Raw genomic sequence first — 20,021 nt, 5'->3', positions numbered from 1 at the left:
TCTAGCCTACGAGGGCCCACAAGCTCCATCATTCTGTCATCCTTTTCAGAAGCAGTATCAGGGGAGTAGACTATTTACAGGCTGTGCACCCATCAGACCCCCTGAGGAGTTTTCTGTTTGGAGTTCACAGCCCCGTGATTTTCATACATCTAGCTCCTTGCTTTTTGAAAGCCTCTATTTAAATGTTGCCGTGTTCAGAGAGATCTTCGTGTGTGCTTCCCTGTTAGGTTCCTTCCCCTCCAGCCTCCCTCGGTAATGAACAAGGACAGATTCATTCTCAGGAGTGAATACTCATTTGCTCGTTTTACTCAGTCAGTCTGACACTGGGCGCAGACGACAGGTTTTATTCTCTTTTGGCTTATGTGCACAAACTAAATATGTCTTTAAAATCATTGATGGGAGAAGAAGAGTCACTCCCCAGAAACTTGTGGTGGAGGAAGCCACACCCAGTCCTTTGCCTTATCTCTGTATGTGTGTAGTCAGTCCTGCCTGCAGGGATAAGTCTGCCAGAAACCCTTGAGCATATCATGCAGTTGGTGTTCTTTGGAATATACGTTAATCGTTTAAGGGCTTCAGTTTTCAATTTATTACTTTATTTGATTTTATGTGTATCTGTGATTGGGTGTATGTATATGTATCACATGTGTGCTTGGTGCCCACACAGGTCAGAAGAGGGCATTGGACCCCCTGGAACTGGGGTTATAGGCAGCTGACTGCCATGTGGGTGCTGGAATCAAATCTGGGTCCTCTGGAAGACAGTGAATGTTCTTAACTGCTGAGCTATCTTGCCAGCCCTCATTTAAAGCCTTTATAATGGGCAAGCTGGAAGTAATCTAAAGGTTACTTACTGCTTATTGATTCATCTTTCATTTATGAGAAAGCATGCTATAGGGATAAGCTGTCCAACTTAACCAGGAGATGCATTTGCTCATGGACAGTAAGTGAGACTCGTGTGTTAGAGGATAAGGCTCCTTAGTCATACCTGTGACATTTGATAAGTCAGGTAGCAACTTGATCTAGTCCTTTGGGATATTCTTATAGAGAAAAAAGACTAATTTCACTATTCCAGAAAGTAAAAGCATTCTATCATTCCTATTTTCAGAAGTAGTATCAGGAGTGTAAACCTATTTATAGATTGTGCTTAAAGCTGGGAATTCATGAGCCTTCTAACCATAGCTTCATTTCCTAACCCAGAAGAATTGTTGGACTACTTGAGCAAGATAGTAGCTGAAGAGCTAATATGAAGTCCACGTCCAGTTCATCATCTGCCAGAGACTGAAAGAATGGCATGTTAGGTGCCCAGCTCATTGATGCTAGTGACTAAGAACGTAGGCTAGTCAACGCATACAGCTGTCAGGTGCCTGAGAGTGCACGGCTGACTGACAGTGTAGAGCTCTTAGGTACCTTTGGTTCAAGGAACATGTGTTAAAAGTGCAGACTTACCCCCATGGCCTCGAGAACCTTTTGTTTGACCATAGGATGATTTTTTAACTCTTGTTGTCTTTTGGCAAGGGCTGCACTCCTACTGGCCAGATTTCCTACCATTCCCTATTGCTGTTAGCCTGACCTTTACTCTCTTTAATGCTAACTTTACAGTTCCTCAGGTTTGTGGCTTCTGGTTCAGAACTATAGGCTCTTGGAATTACCTGTAGTATGTCACAAAGAACATGATGTGCAGTGACATACCCCAGTTTGATCTTCATTCCTTTTCTGTGTCAATAGGGTCATTCACATGTCAAACTGCAGCTTGCTGCCATGTTTTGTATATCAAACCTCATATGGAACGAAGAGGAAGGTAAGATATTGGTGAGGTTTATTGCAAAGAAAATTTTGGACTAACATTTTCACATAGGGAAAGCAGAAGTACCCTTAGAGTGTACCTTGCACACACGGACTAGCTGGTTCCCAGTATTACAGAGCTATCTTGCTGTGAGAATCAGTCTGTCTATACCAGGCCTCTAGGGTATAGAGGATGTTGTATGCATGAGCCACTAGGCCAATCAGCCACGAGGCCATTCAGTGGGGAAGAAAGTCCAGGGAGGTTCATGTACTTTGCATTTAGAACTTTACAGAACAAAGTAGAAGGAAGCAAAACCAGATTTAACCCACAGGATTAATACCAAGAGTTTCATGCGACTCAAGACATCAAAAACAGGCTCCAGGCTAGTCATCTAATTGGAAGATAATGCATAGCAGTATGAAATTAGAAATGCCACATTGCTGTCACAGAGGCAGCAAGTGCTGGGAGGACCAAGGAATGGGAAACACAGAATATGAAAAGTGGGCCCTGCCAGAGACTGGTTTGTCCTTAAAGAGTGACAAAACCTACTGACACAGGGTCTTATGCCATGCCAAAGAATGTGACCTTGACTCTGCAATCCATGCAAAAACTACCAGCAGAATCCTGGGTGGACTTGAAGGAAGGAGGGTTCAAGAGGCAGAGAGGCCAGAAAGACTGTGAACAAGTTCAGGCATGAAGGAGTCCAGCCATGTGGGGGATGGTAGGGACAGGAGGGTTGGCACCAATGATTCTGCTAAAGCTAGAGGTGAACAGTGTCCTGCATCGTGGTCCCAGTAATCTAGTAGTGTCAATGTTTTAGGTTCACAGGAACGCCAGGATAAATTACGAGACATGGGGATTGTAGATATTCTACACAAACTGAGTCAGTCGGCAGACTCAAACCTCTGTGACAAGTGAGTATCCACAGAAAAGGCCTGGCTTTGGGTGCCCTCCATTCTGTTGTGAAAGGGTTGAGCTGTTTTAGTAACCCATGCAGCCAGCCTTTTGAAATGCTTAGATTGTTGTGGTTCATTCATTAACTCTGTGAACCAGCTGCAATATTTGATTTTTTTTAACATTTACTTATTTTATGTATGTAATGGGTGGGTGTATGTGCAACATGCCACATGTGTAGAGGTCAGAAGACAGCTGGCTTGGTTCTTGTCCTCTGTCTTGTGGATGTAGAGATGGTGGTCAAATTCACATGATGCTTGTCATCAAGCACCTTTATCTACTGTCATCTCGATAGCTGAAGGAGACTCAGAATGAGAGAATCATGCTAAGAACTGAGAACAAAGACCCCCAACATTTATGGTAGATGAGAAACCTTCCAGCAAGAGAGCAGAAGGGACAGCTAGTGGCATAGGCAGCCATGCAGCCATGTAGCCATGTAGCTGCCCTGAGAGCAAGCACAGAAATGCCCAGAGGCAGCTAGTCTCCCTTCAGAACTCCCCATTCTAAGAAGCCATGTCTCCTAGGCAACCATGCCAGCATCATCTCTGCTCCTGTGGTAGCTGTAGAACTCTCTCTCTCTCTCTCTCTCTCTCTCTCTCTCTCTCTCTCTCTCTCTCTCTCTCCCCCTCCCTCCCTCCCTCCCTCCCAGTTGTCAGGTTGTCAAGTGATTTGCTCTTCTAGACTTCCAAAGCATAAAGACCAGGCAGGGCATCTGCCTCCTGAAGCTTATTGTCCCATAGGTTATAGAAGAGGAGGCTGAGGCATTTGTAGCCCCAGGTGCCCATCAGATGAGCCTAGGACCAAAGGCAAATAGCAGCGAGACATGTGCTGCAGGCTGGGACCTTTGAAACCCAGGCTGCTAATTTGGACTTTTGCTCAGACTTGTTGGAAATAGAAAACAGTTCTACTTAAAATTGTCCGTAAGGAGTCCAGAGTACAAAGAAAGGCCTCATCAACATGAACAGAATAGGTTTAGGGTCTAGCCTGTATTACTTTAAGCCAGTCTGGTACTATTTCTCCAAATTTACATGGCACATAAGTTTTTGGTACTTAGCACACAAACCCCTATTAAAAGAAAAGGCAGCCATCTGGGAACGGGTGGGGGATGTTCACCTGTGGTCTCAGCACCCAGGAAGCTGAGAGGAGGACCAGGAGTTTGAGGCCAACAGGGGCTCCAGTGCAAACTGGCTTACGTGGCAAGACCCTGCCTCAGGGAAGAAAGAAATAAGAATCAAGCTACTCAGCCTGTTGCTCCTCTAAAACCATCAGACTGAAAGACTCCTTAGACTGCAGGTAGTATAAACACAATAAGCATGCACTTGGAGCCCTCTGGTAACCAAGCAGCCTACTAGATCTAGAAAAATCTAACAATTGAAGCATCAGGTTCCTTGTTATTTACGTGGGAGGATAGAGTTTCACCCTGTAGCCCAGGCTGGCCTGGAACTCATGATCTCTCTCCTACCTCTACCTTTCTAGTGCTATCATAAGAGCTCAATTGATAATTTTAAAGACTAACACAGAATTTTGACTAAAATGTTCCCTGTGTGCATAATGACAAGGCACAATAGTCTGTCAACTAAGCAAGGCAATTCCTGGCCTCTCCTTTAAAGACTATAGATTAACATGTAATCCCAGCACTGGGGAGTAGGAGGGTCGTTGCAAGTTCAAGGCCAAACAGACTATGAAATGTGTTTGAGGACATCATAGATTCGAGAGAGTGAGCCTCTGTGTCAAACACACAGAAAAACAAACAAAAAACTCTAAGACTATACCTTTGGCAGCTGTAATTGAGTGTGACTTATCATTGGCCTTGTCCCCTTAGAACCACTTTCATTACTAATAGCAGGTTTAGCCTTTCCTTTCTGTAAGCTAGGCAGAGACCATTTCTAAAACTGGACTTCCTAACTTCATGGTTGTATCTTTATAGTTTGCCAAACTGTAGTCTTCCTTCATAGTTCTGAGGCATTTGAACCGGGAGGCTGCTTGGCCCCTTTTCATTTCCCTCAATACTTTTGCTTGTGTCAGCCTCCCAGTGTCTTCCCTTAGCCCTGTGCATTACTACATAACATCCTCATGGCAGTTAAGAATACGGCAGGATTCCATACCCATCTCAGCTGCAGACTGTTAGCATATGCCAGGGAGTGTGGAATGTAGCCAAGCAACAGTAGACTCGAGAGTTAGAAGAGCTGTCCAAGAGAAACCCAAGGAGAAAAATGCCTGGTCACCATAGGTCTCTGCCCCATAAGGTAGGTGCTCAGCTGGGCTTAGGCCAGCTCCCTCCCATCTCCCACTAGCTGCAAGGGTTTCTCCCGCAGTTGCAGTTGTGAGGTGGTGGCTAACAGGAACTTTGTGATTTCAGGGCAAAGACGGCGCTGCAGCAGTACCTGGCATGACAGGAGAGCCCTGTGCACCTGCGAGCACCCCACACCTTTGTATAAGGAAGTACAGGAGCTAGCCTCATTTGACTCCTTCTATTTGCACACGTCACCTTGGACTGCAGGGAGCTATTTTGCGAAGCAGTTTAGTAAGCTTAGATCTCGGATTCATCTTGAGAACATTTTTTTGAGGTAGTGATTTCCTCAGAGGACTGTTGTGTTGTGTTTTGTTTTGTTTTCTGAGCTACCTGGACTCTTTATTAGAACAATCAGTCATTTCCTTTGGACCTACAATTTTTTGCCTATGCTGCAGCCACTTTGTGAGCAAGAATGATTTGTGTGTGTGTGTGTGTGTGTGTGTGTGTGTGTGTTTTCGTGTGTGTGTTTGCGTGTGCGCACGTGTGCACACGCACGGGAGTCAGGATGAATGACCGTGTGGGTGAGGGATACCTCAGATTTTTCTTTTCTTATTTTGTGTGAAAATCTCTTTTCTACAGATTTTCCAGGGTTTAAGCATTGCTTGCTGTATAAAAAAAAATTTACTGAATTATATACAGTTTGAATGAAATGTTATTTTAAAAGCAAAACAATTGTTTAGTGTTCCATAAAAGTTATGTTGAATTTTGGTCAGATGAATATTTGTAAGTAAAAAAAAATATATGCATTTCTGAACCTCAACTTACATAGATTTTCTTTATAAAAACAAACAAAAAAAGACAAAAAAGACAAAGAAAAAGTTGGCTACAGTCTGCCTGAATAACAGGCACTGTACATGGTGCTGTGCAGATGGTAAGCTAGCATCTTACTGCCATCAATATTAGCAGGTACAAAGCCTTTGGGTTTTGTTTTATTTTTTGTTTTTTCCTAGCCTAATTCAGTAAGTTCTCAGGCTTCCAAATCAGAAGGATGGTGGAATAGAGCAAAGTGAGGGACAGTCACTGTAGGCTTTGAAATGTCAAAGGGAGGCTGATAGTGGAAGCCTAGCGAGGACCAGGTGGGCTGGCTTTGACAGGACTGGGAGCTGAAAGCTTCCCAGCATCCCTAATGTCCTGTCATTAGTGTGGCAGTATCTGGCAGGGTCTCAGAGCAAACCTGGAGAGCAGGTTGCCTGGAAACAAGCCAGATCACCGGGTGCTTCCCGTGGCAGCGTTTGCTGCTGGGAGACTAGCTTGTTCTGCAAACATGTCCTAGAAAGAGGCAGCTGCTTAAGTGCCCCAGCAAAGGCCATGCAGTAGCTGGGGACAGCTGGGTGCTGTGCTCATCCGGAATGAAGTAGGAAGTCTTTTCCTGGATGGAGCTAAAATACTTCATGTTGAGAAAAGGGAGGAGAATCTCCCCATGCTGACTGAAAATGCATGGGGTGGGGGGTAGAGTCTGCTTCAACTTCCGGTCCCTTCAAATCGAACTCAACAGAGATAGGAACAAACAGCCTGCCTTCCTGTGATCACCAGGTCAGCGGCACAGCAGGCTGTGTGTGCGGTGTCTGCTGCTGCTGGGGCCCACACCCTGCCTCCCACCAGCCACACCTGACAGGGCTGCTCACCTGAGAGCTGGTCTGTCACCAGCCTTCGCCTTCCTTGGAAGATTTAAGTATGGTTGATTGCAAATGAATGTTTTTAAAATGTTGTATTTAATGCAATGCTTCCTGTTCTCCATATGGCCACCCAAGATACAAACACAGAGATTTCCAAGTTGTTTTTTCCAGAACATCACTGACTTTAAAAGCTGTCACAACAGAACTTGGGTTTTGTACAGATGTCAGAGTGCTAATGTGAGAAAACCTGGGAATGAAGCCTTCCCCGGGCCACTTATTGCCGCCGCTGGTGTTGGGACTGCACCCTCCGATAGCGTTTTGTAACAAGACGCTACAGCATTGGTTTTAGAAAGTACCAGTAACTGTAAAGAAACCAATAACATGTTGCTGAGACAATCGTGAACCCAAAATAGCATGAGAGGGCTGAAGACCCTTTGAACTCTGTGGATAAATCTTGCCTGTGGGTATAGGCAATGGTCACATAAAAAGTGCTTTACTCTAATTAACTTTTCTGATTTGAATGAAGGGAAATGTATTTATTAAAACAAAGCTGTGTGCTGCTTTATGCAGGTGCAGTGTTTGGTCAGCAAGGAAGTGGGGAGAGTGGGGGCGTGGTCTTATGTCTACACCCAAGTTCTTAACGAATCTTCTGGCCCTAATACTGCATTCTGTTCTCCTTTTGTGCCCTGATTGTAACCCAAAATTTATAAACTAGAAGAGAATGTCAAATTTAATAAGTTGCATTTTTTTTTCTTAAGCACTTTATTCAGAACAATACATGTTCTTCTGGTAGTGTTTGGATAATATGATTTTAACACGTGCTAATAAAAGCCAGGAAAAGTCATGGCAACTTCTTTAAAGGAGTCTGTTTTCCAAGTGACTGGAACGTTAGGAAATGGCAGAAGAGAATGTGGACCAGCTCTGAGAGGCTGTGCTTTGTGGTAAATGAAGAGCTCTGAGGTGGTTTTGCATTGCAGAATGAAGGCCAATACCTCAAATCAGTGATGGCTCTCAGAGGCACCTGCATTGATCTGAGGGCTCCTCTCTCTGACCCCTGGAAGGGCCTGCAGGCTCTGTAGGTGCCCGTTCCCAGCCACCAAGACCTACCCCACCCCTGATCTGCTATGCTGTTCCTTCCCCTTCACCCACCCCTCTCATCACCATTGCTACCACCTGCTAAGTCAGACTGAGTTTGACCAGTGACCAACTGCTATCCTTCTGCAGGGACACACAGGTGTTCCATACTTCCTTACTGTGCTGTCTTCTGGATCTAACCCTTAACCACAGCCCCCAGTTCAAGGTCTCACTGGAAACAGAAAGCCAGGGGCACCTGCCCCAGAGCATGAGGACAGAGGAGGAGGACAATGAGGTGGGTGTTAAGGGAAGAGAATTTGAGGGGCATGAAACTCTGGGGTACTCAAAGTGATTGTAGGGGGATGACCAGGTTGCCCCCTTTTTCCTAAGTTCCTAGAGAGAATGTGCAAGGCCCACGGAAGGGGACACTGTCGCTCCAGGTCTCTGGAGAAACCCAGCTGAAGCAGTCCCAACACCTGCTAACTGGGGTAGGTCTGCTGCCTCGCCCTGCCCCTGGCAATCCCTGATCTCTGAACAGAGGCTCATTCATTTCTCCCAAGTCAAGTTTTTCCTCAGGTCCCCACCTCAAGGAGAGCTGAGGGGACTGTACGGGCCATGGTGTAGATGGCAGAGCCACCAACTGTCTGCAGCTCCGGGATCAGGCTTTGGTGTTCCACGGTAGTGGGGTTCTCCTGGCAGGCAGGCCACAGCCAGCCCTTAGAGTGGAGCCACCCCATTGCCACCTCCCTTCAGGCACTTGAACAGAGGAAATGAGAGTTCTAAAAGTCCATTCCAGAAGCTGCCTTCAGCTGATCTCTGTTAGGGGTGCCAAGCCAAGGAAGGGTCCCTACCAAGAGTGCTGTCCCCAGAGAGTGGCCCGACCTTCACAGCCACTCACTGGAACCCCTTCCCAAACTCCATTCTTAAGCCGTGGATCTTATGGATTCTTCTAAACAACTCAAGACTGAGCCCACAACATCCTCAGGGCCAAAGCAGTAAAGGAGTGTGTCACCATGACTACCCTGTGCAGTCGCCTCTGAGAGGGGCTCAGGCCACTAATGCAAACCTCTCACCCTTAGGCCCACCCCCACCCACTCTTCCTTCTCTCCCCTGCTTTTAAAGGCCTTGACTGTTCCAGCTTTCCTCTTGCCAGATGTAAGCCCCCCGGCACCCTGACTTTGGTGAGATTCGGTGGCTGCCAGGTGGGTGCACGCCCTCCGACAGGTAGTTGCACTTGGAGCTGCACTGATGCCTGTTGTGTGGCTGCCATAACATGGTAGGCCTCTCAAGCCCATGCGCAGAAAGGGGATGGCCCCACAGTGCCTGGAGTTCAGAAGAGCAGAGCACACAATGTCCTGAGGGAGCCTGGGACAGAGCCTGAGGAAGATCATGGGGGTACATAGCAGAGGTGGCCTAGATCATGGAACTTTACACCATGTTCCGTGCCTCTTTCACGAAAGCCTGGCCCATCCTTTTCAGAACCAACATGGTGCTCGGTTGAGTTCTTAGATTTCGTAGACAGAACAATAATGCCCTCGGTGACGAGCTGGCAGAACCTGCAACCACAGGAGTGAACTCGTCTAGAGAAGACCAGCAAGAGAGTGCTGGCATTTTCCTCATGGTGTGGAAGAGCACAGCCTTGCCTTTGTGAAGTGTACCTGGACTTGGCCAGCTCAGATAGTGCAGGAACAAGGTGGTCATGGATTGCCATGCATGTGTGGTAACATCATGGGGTCCTAAATTCCTTTGTACTGAAACCTTACATCGCTCAGAAGAAGGGCAGCAGAGCCAGCAACTCAGTGAAAACTGAAGGCTGCCTGGCCCCCATGGGAGTACAAGATCAGGTCTTAAAACTGGGCTTCAGCCTACTCGGAAGCCAAAGAAATGGTCAAGTATTCATGAGACACGTGTGTGCCCCATGTCTGGTGAACTCCACCCTTAGGGGCTGCCCTTGCTACCTGAAGGTATTGGGCAGCACCAAAGCCAGTTCATGCCTGTTTGGCAGTGTCATAACTATCAAGCTAATTTCCGATCCTCAAGTCACTGAGTTGAGGCTGCTGAGATGGCCTGCTGCCGCACCTGATAACCTTTAGATCCCCAGACTCCGTGTGGGGGAACTCCTTAAGTTGGGCATGTGCATGTACACATGCGCATGCATGCGCACACACGCGCACACCACAATAAATGTTTTTTAAGGTACCACACTAGGATCAAAGCTTTATTGTTGAAGAGACCCAGTGTCTTCTGAGGTTACCATGCCTCAGCAGAATGCTGTGACTAGAGAGTTGGGTGTGTTCTATAGACTGTTTAATAAGGCAGAGAAGTATGGACAGTTATTTTCATTGTCCACACAATAGGGCTAAACCAAGCACATATTGGCGCTCTAGAATCATCTCTGCAGGTCCTTCTGTGCAGACAGGAGTGTACTGAGGGCTCCTCTGGTGGCCTTGTGACCTTGATTCTGGCAGAAGACAACACGACATTCCAGTCCTCAGATACGCTCAGATACGCAAGGGTCCTCCACGGGGCCCACCATAGTTTGAGCCTCAGCACCTGGCAGGGTAACATTGTTCTATAACACTCCCTAAACAGCCAGGCTACCACCTCACCACCCCCACCCCCCAAAAAACCCCACCCACCCAACCAACCAGAGGACAAAGCTGGAACTTGTTGGCAGGTGAGATGGCCAGGGGATTCCTAATGGGCGTGTTAGGAGGGATGATGGCAGGGTTGTAAGAATGAACAATTAGACCTTTTTTCATCTTCACAACTGCGAGGAAGATGGTGGTTTGGAATTATTAGTTTGGGGTTTTAATGGTCATGTCATTGTCTCCATTTTACACATGAAGAAATGGTCTCAGCAAAGGTAAGTTACATTCCAGAGGCTGTTTAGCTGATGAACATTGGGACCAAGATCTGTCTCCAGAGCCCGGGGTGGGGATAGGGGTGGGCGTGGGGGCTCAGGGGTGCTGAGTAAGTGATGGTGCGTCCTCCTGCTAGTGAGGCTGCTTCACAGAAGCCACCTGGAATCTGGACTCAGTCCCTTCTAGAACCATCCCCATCGCTCTATCAGCTGAGACCAGAGGGGCAGATCCCCAGTACTCCCCAGGAGCCCTAGTTGGCTGTTTGCAGCCAGTTCACTTTCACCTATCCTAGGCTGGCCCAGATTTATATCTTTGTGCCTCCAGCCATGGCCTGGAATGGACAAAGATGTATCATGGGCTCTGAAAAAAGCTGGCCTGGCAGGGGTGTCCACCAAAGTGAGAGGACCAAAGGACACATGTGCTTGGCTGTGTGAACTTGGGTCTCTGGTCCCTCACAGAGCCATACTCCCCAGGGCTTACTGACTCCCTGAACTGGTGCGCTCAGCGAGGTCCTCAACCCCCACACTGCCCATTCTAACATGCTGAGGTTTAGATCTTGGTACCCTAAGCACAGCCAACATTTAGGCAAATATGTAGGTTAAAATCCAAACAGGCAATAAGTGCTTTAGAGCTGTGTTGCAGCCTCCTCTTTTTTTTGTTTTGTTTTGTTTGTTTGTTTTTGTTTTTTTGAGATGGTTTTTCTGTGTAGCCTGGCCATCCTAGAACTCACTCCATAGACCAAGCTGGCCTTGAACTCAGAGATCCATGTACCTCTGCATCCCAAGTGCTGGTATTAAAGGCTCTACCTAGGCCACTGCCACTGCCACCACCCGACTTCCCTCCTCTTAAGAAACTAACCTCCACATCCTTGGGCTTTTCCTAGACTGTTCATTTCCTGCTCACTGCAGCCAGACAGACCCAGTTCTTGCACTGGTTATAGAATCAATGTTCTGTGCACCTTGGACTCTGGTTTCTCACCCATATTAGGAGAAAGTGATAGCCTGGCCCATCTTGCCCAAGCACTGTGAATGTTTCCCATGGAGGGAGGGAGGGAGGGGGAGAGAGGGAGAGAGAGAGAGAGAGAGAGAGAGAGCGCATTCCTAGCCCACTTTAACATGGGCTGAGGGACAGGAGGTCACAGCAGGTTCCAGAAGGGCCCTTCTATGAAGTCTGGTGTCTCAGCAAGCCAGGGAAGCGGGGAGGACACAGGAACAAGAGAGGACCACCTGGCTTGAAATAAGCCTCAGAAAGTTACTAAAATTTCACTTTAGCCATTAAAGAAATGCAGATTAAAACCACTTTAAGATTTCATCTCAGGCCAACAGAATGGCTTTCGAGAACACTAATGACAACTAGTAACAAAATGGCAGCTGGCGTGGGGGAGGGGAACCTTTGTCCACTGCAATGTGAACCACTGCAGCCACTCTGGAAGTCAGGCTGGAGGAGTCTCAAAAACAAGTACCACTCCTGGGCATGGACCCAAAGGACTCTAGTTTCTGTGACAGGGATAACAGCACTTGTTCATTACCGCCCTATTCACAGTGGCTAAGAAATGGAAGAAACTAATGAGTGATCAGGGTTTGTACATACACGGTGGACTACTGCTCAGCTCTAAAGAAAACTGAAATGTGCAGGGAAATGGATGGGATTGGAGAAAGTTATTTTAAGTAAGGTAATCCAGGCCCAAATGGACAAATGCCTTATGATCTCATACGAGGACCATAGTGTTAACTGTTTGGTACGGTTTGAGGCATGTGGACTGTGCAAGTGAAGTAAGGTGATGTGAGGTAAGGACTGCCTTAAGGCAAGGCATATAGTAGAACATAATTAAAAAGAAGGGGGCAGTATGGGTAGAAAGGTTTAGGCAGGGAAGGAGGCCTTGAGATTGGAGAGATGAGGATAGGGGATGGGCAGAGGATTAACTTTATCAAGTACTAAGAAGCCATTTGAAGAACAAGGTACACAGCAGCAGCTTGAAGGTTGATAGAATGACCAAGTGCCGTCTGCATGGATTCTAGCCCCTCTCCAAGGATAGGACCAGTGCCTGGTGGCCTAGCCAACCACCCAAGTCTGGGGAGGAGTATTCTCATGGTTACCTAAACTGAATTATTAGTAACTTTAGCCTTCTGAGTACCAGAGCCGAGATCAATAGACAGAGGTGTCACTACTCAGCCTGAATCAGAAACCTCCTGACAGCAGTGAATACAAAGATTCATGGCTGCCGAGGATGGAGAACATGAGTGACAGGAGTGGGCCCAGCCCTAAGTAAGTCATATACCACCCCCTCTAAGGCTCTGGGAATGTTTTGCAAGAGAGGGCCAGAAGGTACTATGCCCCAGACTCATAAAACTGCTGTAACATTAGCTCACATCATGTTACCTGCACTGGGCCCACACTAGGTCAGCGTCATGAGCTTCATTCAGCCTCTTACCTCTAAACCCTTGACCGTTGGTAGATCCCTTGAGAGAGGGAATCACTGTCTTTGGTGTGGTGTGCTCTCTGAGTCCTCCAGTCATTCACTAACAGATAGCTTCAAACCCATGATCACATGGATGGCCCTGGTTAATCTTGGTGGATCGCACAACAAAATGAACAGATAGGAACACTGGAGGGATATTTGTGGGGAAGGGAGGGTGGGTGGGAGATGAGATCAGTCTGCAAAGGGTGGATGTGCAAACCTATAAAAATAAACTTTGGATTTGTTTAGAGTCATAGGACTTTCCCCTATGGTTGGCAGAAAGAAAGGTAAAGTGTCTCACGGGTGGAACTAGGACTCCACCATAAGCAGAAAAAAAAAAGGAAAAAAAAAAAAAAAAAGCCCAGTTGGTCTTCAAAAGCAACCCTTCTGCTTCAAGAATGCACCAAATGGCTTAATGGTGATGCCAGTTACATGGTGACCTGTGTTCAGAACAGGACTTCATTGGCTAGTTGGGAGATAAGTTGTCAGTTTCACACACATACAGTCATAAAGCCACTATCAACTCACCCGGTGGAGCTTCCTTGTCTTTATCTGAGAACTTGAAACTGGGGAAGAGCAGCGCCAGCTCTCTGTCGGCGTCCTCTCTGTCCCGGCTTCCATGCACAGCATTAAAAGGCATTTCTGTGCCGTACTGAGCCCGGAGACTGGGAGCGTTGGTACAGTGTAAAAGAAACAATTGTTTCACTTGAAGTGAAATGCTTTGCTCTCTGGCAGCAGGATCACCAGCTGCCAGACTGCTTTGCTCTTTGTAGAGAACTGGAGATTATCAGCCGTGCCAGCACCTGCTGCCCAGGGGTGTTAAACACAGGGTCTGGCAACGTTTCTGCCCAGACAGAGACTACAGCTCCCACTGTTGTTGGGTCACAGCTGAGCTCTAGCACTTTGTATCTCATGCAGCAATATGACTGATCTTGGTAAGACCCCTAACCCTGGTCTAGCTCGGTAGGACCTATGTGCTGAGCACCGCTCTAAATGCCTCTGTGCTGCCTGAGGGTGGTGAATAGTCCCACTTCATAGCCTAGGGAAGTGAACTGAACTGAACAGAAATGGAGGAGGGACTTGACCCATTAGCTGGTAACCTAAGGTCTGAGCCATCTGCCGCTTTGCTTAGCCCAGTTGCTTCAGTTAGACGCTCTTGTCCCTTAGGACTGCAAAGTACTTTAAGGTTTGTTTGTTTGTTTGTTTTCTGTTTTTTTTGCTTGTTTTTTGTTTTTTTGTTTTGTTTTGTTTTTTTGCTAAGTTCTTTCCTGTTGTCTGACCATGGCTCTTGGTCAGGTTCAAAAGCCAAGGCCCGTGGATTTGGTACAGTGGACTCCAGGCTAGCTGCTCACTGGGTCATAGAGCAGGCTCAGCAGGTCTAGGTAGATAGATGTGCTGAGCGGGAAGCTGACTCCAGATAGCACTGGCTGTGGTAGCTGAAGTCCACAGGGCAGGCGGTACTGCTGCCTTTGACTTGGAAGGACCCTGAGATCTGTGACTGAGCCAAACTCAGCAGCAGCCTTTAGAAATCCGTGAGGGTCGGGGTGGGGGGAGGATCCCATGTTGGGGAGTCTCAGAAACTCAGACAGAGTAAGAAGATGTCAAAAACTTCCCAGATATATAGAAAGGCGCCCCCTGGCTACCAGAGCTGGCAGCATCACCCACGATTCTGAACCAAACACCAAATGAAGCTTGAGCTGGCTGAAAGGACTACAGCTGTTGTCACCTTTCCGGATGTTCCCTCCTGGCCACATTAGGGTCACAAGGTCCCAGGAAGGTTCGCCAAGCGGTGACTACATCCTCGGTGCCCTCGGTCTTGGTGAGGATCAGGAGGTGGCTGGGTCCGCTGCACATGTGATGTACTAGCCTCTCAAATGCCTCCTAGGCACAGGGAAGGAAACAGTGACCTGGGGCGGGAACTACTGAGACCGGAAGCAGGCCAGCGCAACCAGACTACCCACGTGCTGGAAGGGAGAGTTAGTAAGCAGCCTTGTGAGCAGGTCACACTCAGCTGTGACCTGGCCACCTCTGCCTGCTGTTGATGATGACCAGTCACACCCCAGGACCCCAGGAAGGTGAACCGTGGTGGAACATGAGTTAGGTTGGGTAGTGGCATGCTAAAAGAATAGTGTTTGGATATGTAATACATGGGTGTTGGGTCTCCAAGGGTACAGTGTAGACGGTCCTTCCTTCTCCTTCAATATCAGTGCTCCTCTGAGGAAGATCCCCTCCTTCATTTCCCTTGTTCCTCATTTCACAACCGTGATGCTTAGCGACTATCACACCTCTGACCTAGGAAATGGGGCTGTGACCTAAGAGCCGTCAGCCATACTCCCCAGGCCCGCAAATCATAAGCAGACGCAAGCAGAAAAAGCAAGATTAAGTGGCAGGCAGCGACGTCTTGAGCGGTTTGCCTAAGGCTTTGGCGTCTGTGGGCCCTAGACTTCCCTTGGTCCCCCTTTTCACCAAGCATCCTTGTTAACCTTTTCATTCTCTGTCATTGGCTCTGGGAGTTACGGAGCATCCTTCTAATAAACAGCTTTATTCTGTTGCTGACTGTTAAAATAGTTTCCTTGCAGCCACGGTACTTGAGCGGTACAGGCTCCGATCGTATTCTGAGCTGCAAATCCATTACCCACCCACCTGCCGTTCATGTTCTTGTTCTTCATGTTTATTCCCCTGAGAGGCTATCAACCTATCACCAGAGTGTCGGAGGAGGAGAGAGGATGAGATGGACCAATAGAAGCAGATGAGCTGACCTCTCTGGCTCTGTGTTGATAGAAAGCTTGCATTTCTGCCTCTGTCAGGGTTCTCTCTTCCTTTAATAGTATGTCAAATCCTGCTTCCTGGATCTGCAGAATATATGTAATATACATTATATATATACACACACACACACACACATATACATATACATATACATATATATATATATATATATATATATATATATATATACATGCACACATACATATACATATAAGTGTGCATTCCTTAGATGTAACTCAAGGCCACACTTGCAGTGATCTTAATGGAAAGAGAAAAGCAATGCAGGTCCTTAGCACCCTCAGCAGCCCCCCCCCTCAGATCTAACAGTGTTGTAACCTTGAACAGAATCTGAGTTAGAACTCATCAGAAGTCTTCTTCCCTCGATGCATCCCAGAGCCTGCTGCCCCCATCCCTGTGCATCTACCGCAGGGGACCTGAGAACAGTTACACAAGGTATGTCATGTGCCTCCCACCTTCATGATGATTTCCTCAGCCTTCCCATGGGCCACTGCATCTGGCTTAATGATGCCCAATGTACAGGTCTTTCCTGATGACCCTGAAATTAACCAGGGGAGTGCTGTCAGATGGCTGGGAAGCCATTGGCAGGGACAGTGTTGTTTCAGTACCAGCTGAAACATTGCTCCATTGCAGCAAGTACCAGGGACAGGCTTGGGCTCCAGGTCTCCATAGACTCAGACTGTAGGGAATGGCACCAACCTGGCACCAGACCACAGCCAGCCTGACTTGGATGGGCAGAGTCTGACTCTCTGAACTCTGGTCTGGGGACACACGGGGGTGGACATTTCCAAAAGACTGTTCAGAAGCAAACTTGGAATGGCTGAACGAGCTGCCTGGAGATGGGTGAGCAAGGGGCACAGGGGCAGAGGACACAAGGGCCAGCCACCCTCAGGCTTTCCTGTCCCCTTCTTGTGGCTCTCGGCTTTAACTGCTGCCTGTCTGGCTTTCTTCTTGTTCTCCTGACTCCTTTGCTTCTGCCAAATTTATAGATATGGATATTTTTTCCTACCTGTATGCCTGTGTACCATGGCCATACAGTACCCACGGAAGCCCAAGAAGGCATTGAGTTCCCTGTGACTGAAGTTACAGACGTGAGCTGCCACATGAGTGCCCGAGAAGAAACCGAGTCCTCTGGAAGAGCAGCCAGTGTTCCTAACCGCTGAGCCACTCTCCAGGCCCCTTCCAATTTTTTGCCTTTCTTGTGTGTGACAGAAAAGGTTGCCCCGAGCCCTGCATCTGAACTTTGTACTTCTGGGCTACTAGATTCCAGCTTCAAACCCCTCTGTCCCTCTTCAGGTTTCCTGAGAGGAGGTCAGCCAGAACAGCATGAGCCTTTTGTTGTTGTTGTTGTTGTTTTGTTTCAGTTTTAGCTTTAGTTTTGACATCGCTTGGGGTCAGCCTTGGTGACCCGGGGCCACCTAGGTCCGAGCTATAGGAATTCTGTAGGCAACAATTTGTGTGGTCCAGGAGCCCATCTCTGTTGGGTTCCTATTGACATGAACTTGCCCTTGGTAATTTACCGGCATCTTCTACAGAATCAACATTTCCCACCACCTATTTTCTGTTTCTCAACCTTTCTATCTGTCCCACCACAATGAAACAAAACCATCTGTAGCTAAGGAAGGTTTCTACTGGGACTATCTGTAAACCCTGCACTAAACAGGTGTATGCTATCCATTAGACAAGTGTTGCCTAGGGACCCTCGGTCCCCAGCCTGTGGCCCTGTTGGGAGGTGGCTGACAGGCAGGTTGTGGCACTCTTGCTCCTTTGCTTCCTGGCTGTGAGATCCCTGCTCCATTGTATGTCCCTGCCTAGAGCCTTTATCACGGGCCCTAAAGCATCTGAACCAACTGGTCTTGAGCAGAAGCCCCCAGAACTCAGAGCAAAGAAAACATCTTGCCATTATAAGATGATTATCCCAAGTGTCTTGAATGGCGACAGAAAGCTGACTTGCACAGTGTATGTCACCCTAAGCAACAGCCTGTTCATTTTTCTATGGCCACCATTTCTGATAGGCTGGGGACACTTAATGTTAAGGCACTCCTACGACTGACTCTGTGTTGAAGTGGTTCTCATGAGATCACCTAAAGGGTAGAGGAAGAAGAGACGAGGCCCTTGTGGGCCTCATCCCCCAGCCTCAGCTCAAAGGGGGAAACCCAGGAAAAGAGACCAGAGAAAGAGAAAGATGTTATCTCAGAAGCCAGACAGAGGGGGCTTGAGCTGTAGCTCAGAAGTTGAGACACTGGCCTAGCAAGTATGAGGGCCTAGGTTCCATCTCCCAATACATGCATACACACTCACACACACACACACACACACACACACGGGGCTAAGGGGGTATTGAGAAGAAAGGCACATGGGTACAATGAATAGCAACTGTTTCTGATTCAAGAGACTGTGGTTGATGCTGGAGAGCTGACCCAGTGGTTAAGAGCACTGACTGCTCTTTCAGAGGTCCTGAGTTCAATTCCCAGAAACCACATGATGGCTCACAACCATCTAAAATGGGATTCTATGCCCTATTCTGGTGTGTCTGGAGAGAGCAACAGTGCACTCACATACATAAAATAAATAAATAAATAAATAAATAAATAAATAAATAAATAAATCTTAAAAAAAACAAACAAACAAAAAAGGAGACTGTGGACTTTGGCAGCAGGGAGGGCCTCTCAGGAGCACCCATTGAGGAGCAATGGGTTCAGGGCCAGGCCACAGCAGGTCAGCAGGAATGGAGGTGAGGGGCGGCCCAAGACATGGACAAAGTTCACAAATCTTAGCTAAGAAGCAGAAGAGGCTGAGGTAGAGAAAGGGTTTCATGTGGTGTTCTGGGTCAAAGAGACTTGACTGCGGACTTCTCATAGGAAGGTTCAGGAAAGGACATGGCACAGGGCCTATGAGACTTATGGCTGATAGCAGCTAGAGAAAGAGGGAGAGAGGGGGTGGGGCTGTGAATAGAGGTAGTGAGGGCGTCTGGTGTTTTAGAAGGAGATAGTAAGGGAAACTTGAACTCTCCAGCTCAGGCAGGAATTCCTTGCTCCTCTTCTCCATTATTATTTCTAGAAGGATCATTTCCTGATGTCCAGTGACTGCCACAAAAATCATATTTGAGTCTCATCAGACAACTGTCAAATGTACCCATGTTTGGCCACCAATGGACAATGGGAGGTCTGATACCATTTGCTTGAAGCCCAGTGATTGAAGACAAAATGCTCATGGCTAGCTTCCCAGAACCAAGATGGCACAATAGCCTGGCGACCTGCTTGCTAAAAATGAACATCACGTCAGAATCCACCTTGTTCATCAGGTCTGCACTCACCTATGTCCCCATCTTCGCCACCGTCTTTTCTGTGGGGAGGCCACTTGAGTGCACCCAGAAGTTCCTCATCGGTAGCCTAGGACAAACCAGTCACGGAGAGAGAGGACTCAGCTGACACAAGTCACTGTGAAGACTTTTGGCATCTTCAGAAAACAGCATCAGAATACAGAGGTTCAAAATGCTGAGCGCAGTGAGCCTTGAGGATGAGGACAGGGGATCAGAGTTTGGGCAACAAGGGCTCTTTTAGTACTGGCGGGGGTGGGGAGAAGGAGGAGATCCTTGCTGGTCTTGAGCTTTAGAGTCTGCCTCTTAACCAGAGGCAGGTAGAGACTAAGGGATGATAAAGAATGGACAGTTGGTGTGATGGTTTGTATATGCTGGGCCCAGGGTGTGGCTCTATTAGAAGATGTAGCCCTGTTGGAGTAGGTGCGGCACTGTGTGTGTGGGCTTTAAGACCCTCATCCTAGCTGCCTGGAAGCCAGTAGCCTAGCAGCCTTCAGATGAAGATGGTAGATCATTGAAGCGATGAGCCACCCAGTACAGAGAAATCAAGGGACAGACCCTCTTCCTTGGCAGTGTGAGCCTATGGCTTTCCTTCTTCGGGAAATACGGAGAGTATCCTTAAGAACATGGAAGTATGACCGGATTCTATATGTTCTAGAAAAGGGGCTGTGCTCTTTGGAACTTCGTATGAAAGCGTGGACAGTGAACAGCCAAGGCCAGGGTGCTGGATGTTCGGCAGATGCACGAAGTGCCCGGAAATACATCCACGTACCTTTGAGGTATGGATTTTTTTTTCTGATATTTTTTTTTCACTGTTTTTTTTATTACATATTTTCCTCAATTACATTTCCAATGCTATCCCAAAAGTCCCCCATA

General features: G+C 47.6%; 2 protein-coding genes across 5 annotated transcripts in view; one reads left to right on the top strand and one right to left on the bottom strand.

Moving 5' to 3' along the window:
- Nucleotides 1–7,497, top strand: part of Armc8 (armadillo repeat containing 8) — an 89,563-nt gene extending 82,066 nt beyond the window's left edge. For all 4 annotated transcript variants that reach the window (XM_021171189.2, XM_029481164.1, XM_021171191.2 and 1 more), the window contains 3 exons: nt 1,723–1,795; nt 2,601–2,694; nt 5,094–7,497. In XM_021171189.2, coding sequence (XP_021026848.1) covers nt 1,723–1,795; nt 2,601–2,694; nt 5,094–5,127 — 201 coding nt within the window. In that variant the 3' untranslated portion in view covers nt 5,128–7,497. The remainder of the gene's footprint in view (nt 1–1,722; nt 1,796–2,600; nt 2,695–5,093) is intronic.
- Nucleotides 7,498–10,016: 2,519 nt separating this feature from the next.
- Nme9 (NME/NM23 family member 9) overlaps nt 10,017–20,021 on the bottom strand; it is a 44,823-nt gene continuing 34,818 nt past the window's right edge. Inside the window, exons 7-12 of the mRNA XM_021171193.2 lie at nt 19,143–19,218; nt 16,282–16,364; nt 15,799–15,891; nt 14,766–14,920; nt 13,568–13,704; nt 10,017–10,270 (exon numbers count right to left, since the gene is read on the bottom strand). Coding sequence (XP_021026852.2) covers nt 10,209–10,270; nt 13,568–13,704; nt 14,766–14,920; nt 15,799–15,891; nt 16,282–16,364; nt 19,143–19,218 — 606 coding nt within the window. The 3' untranslated portion in view covers nt 10,017–10,208. The remainder of the gene's footprint in view (nt 10,271–13,567; nt 13,705–14,765; nt 14,921–15,798; nt 15,892–16,281; nt 16,365–19,142; nt 19,219–20,021) is intronic.

Source organism: Mus caroli, chromosome 9 (assembly GCF_900094665.2).
Source record: "Mus caroli chromosome 9, CAROLI_EIJ_v1.1, whole genome shotgun sequence".
NCBI classification, from domain to species: domain Eukaryota; kingdom Metazoa; phylum Chordata; class Mammalia; order Rodentia; family Muridae; genus Mus; species Mus caroli.
Note: the sequence above shows the minus strand (reverse complement) of the source record. Positions and strands in the feature narration are given on the sequence as shown.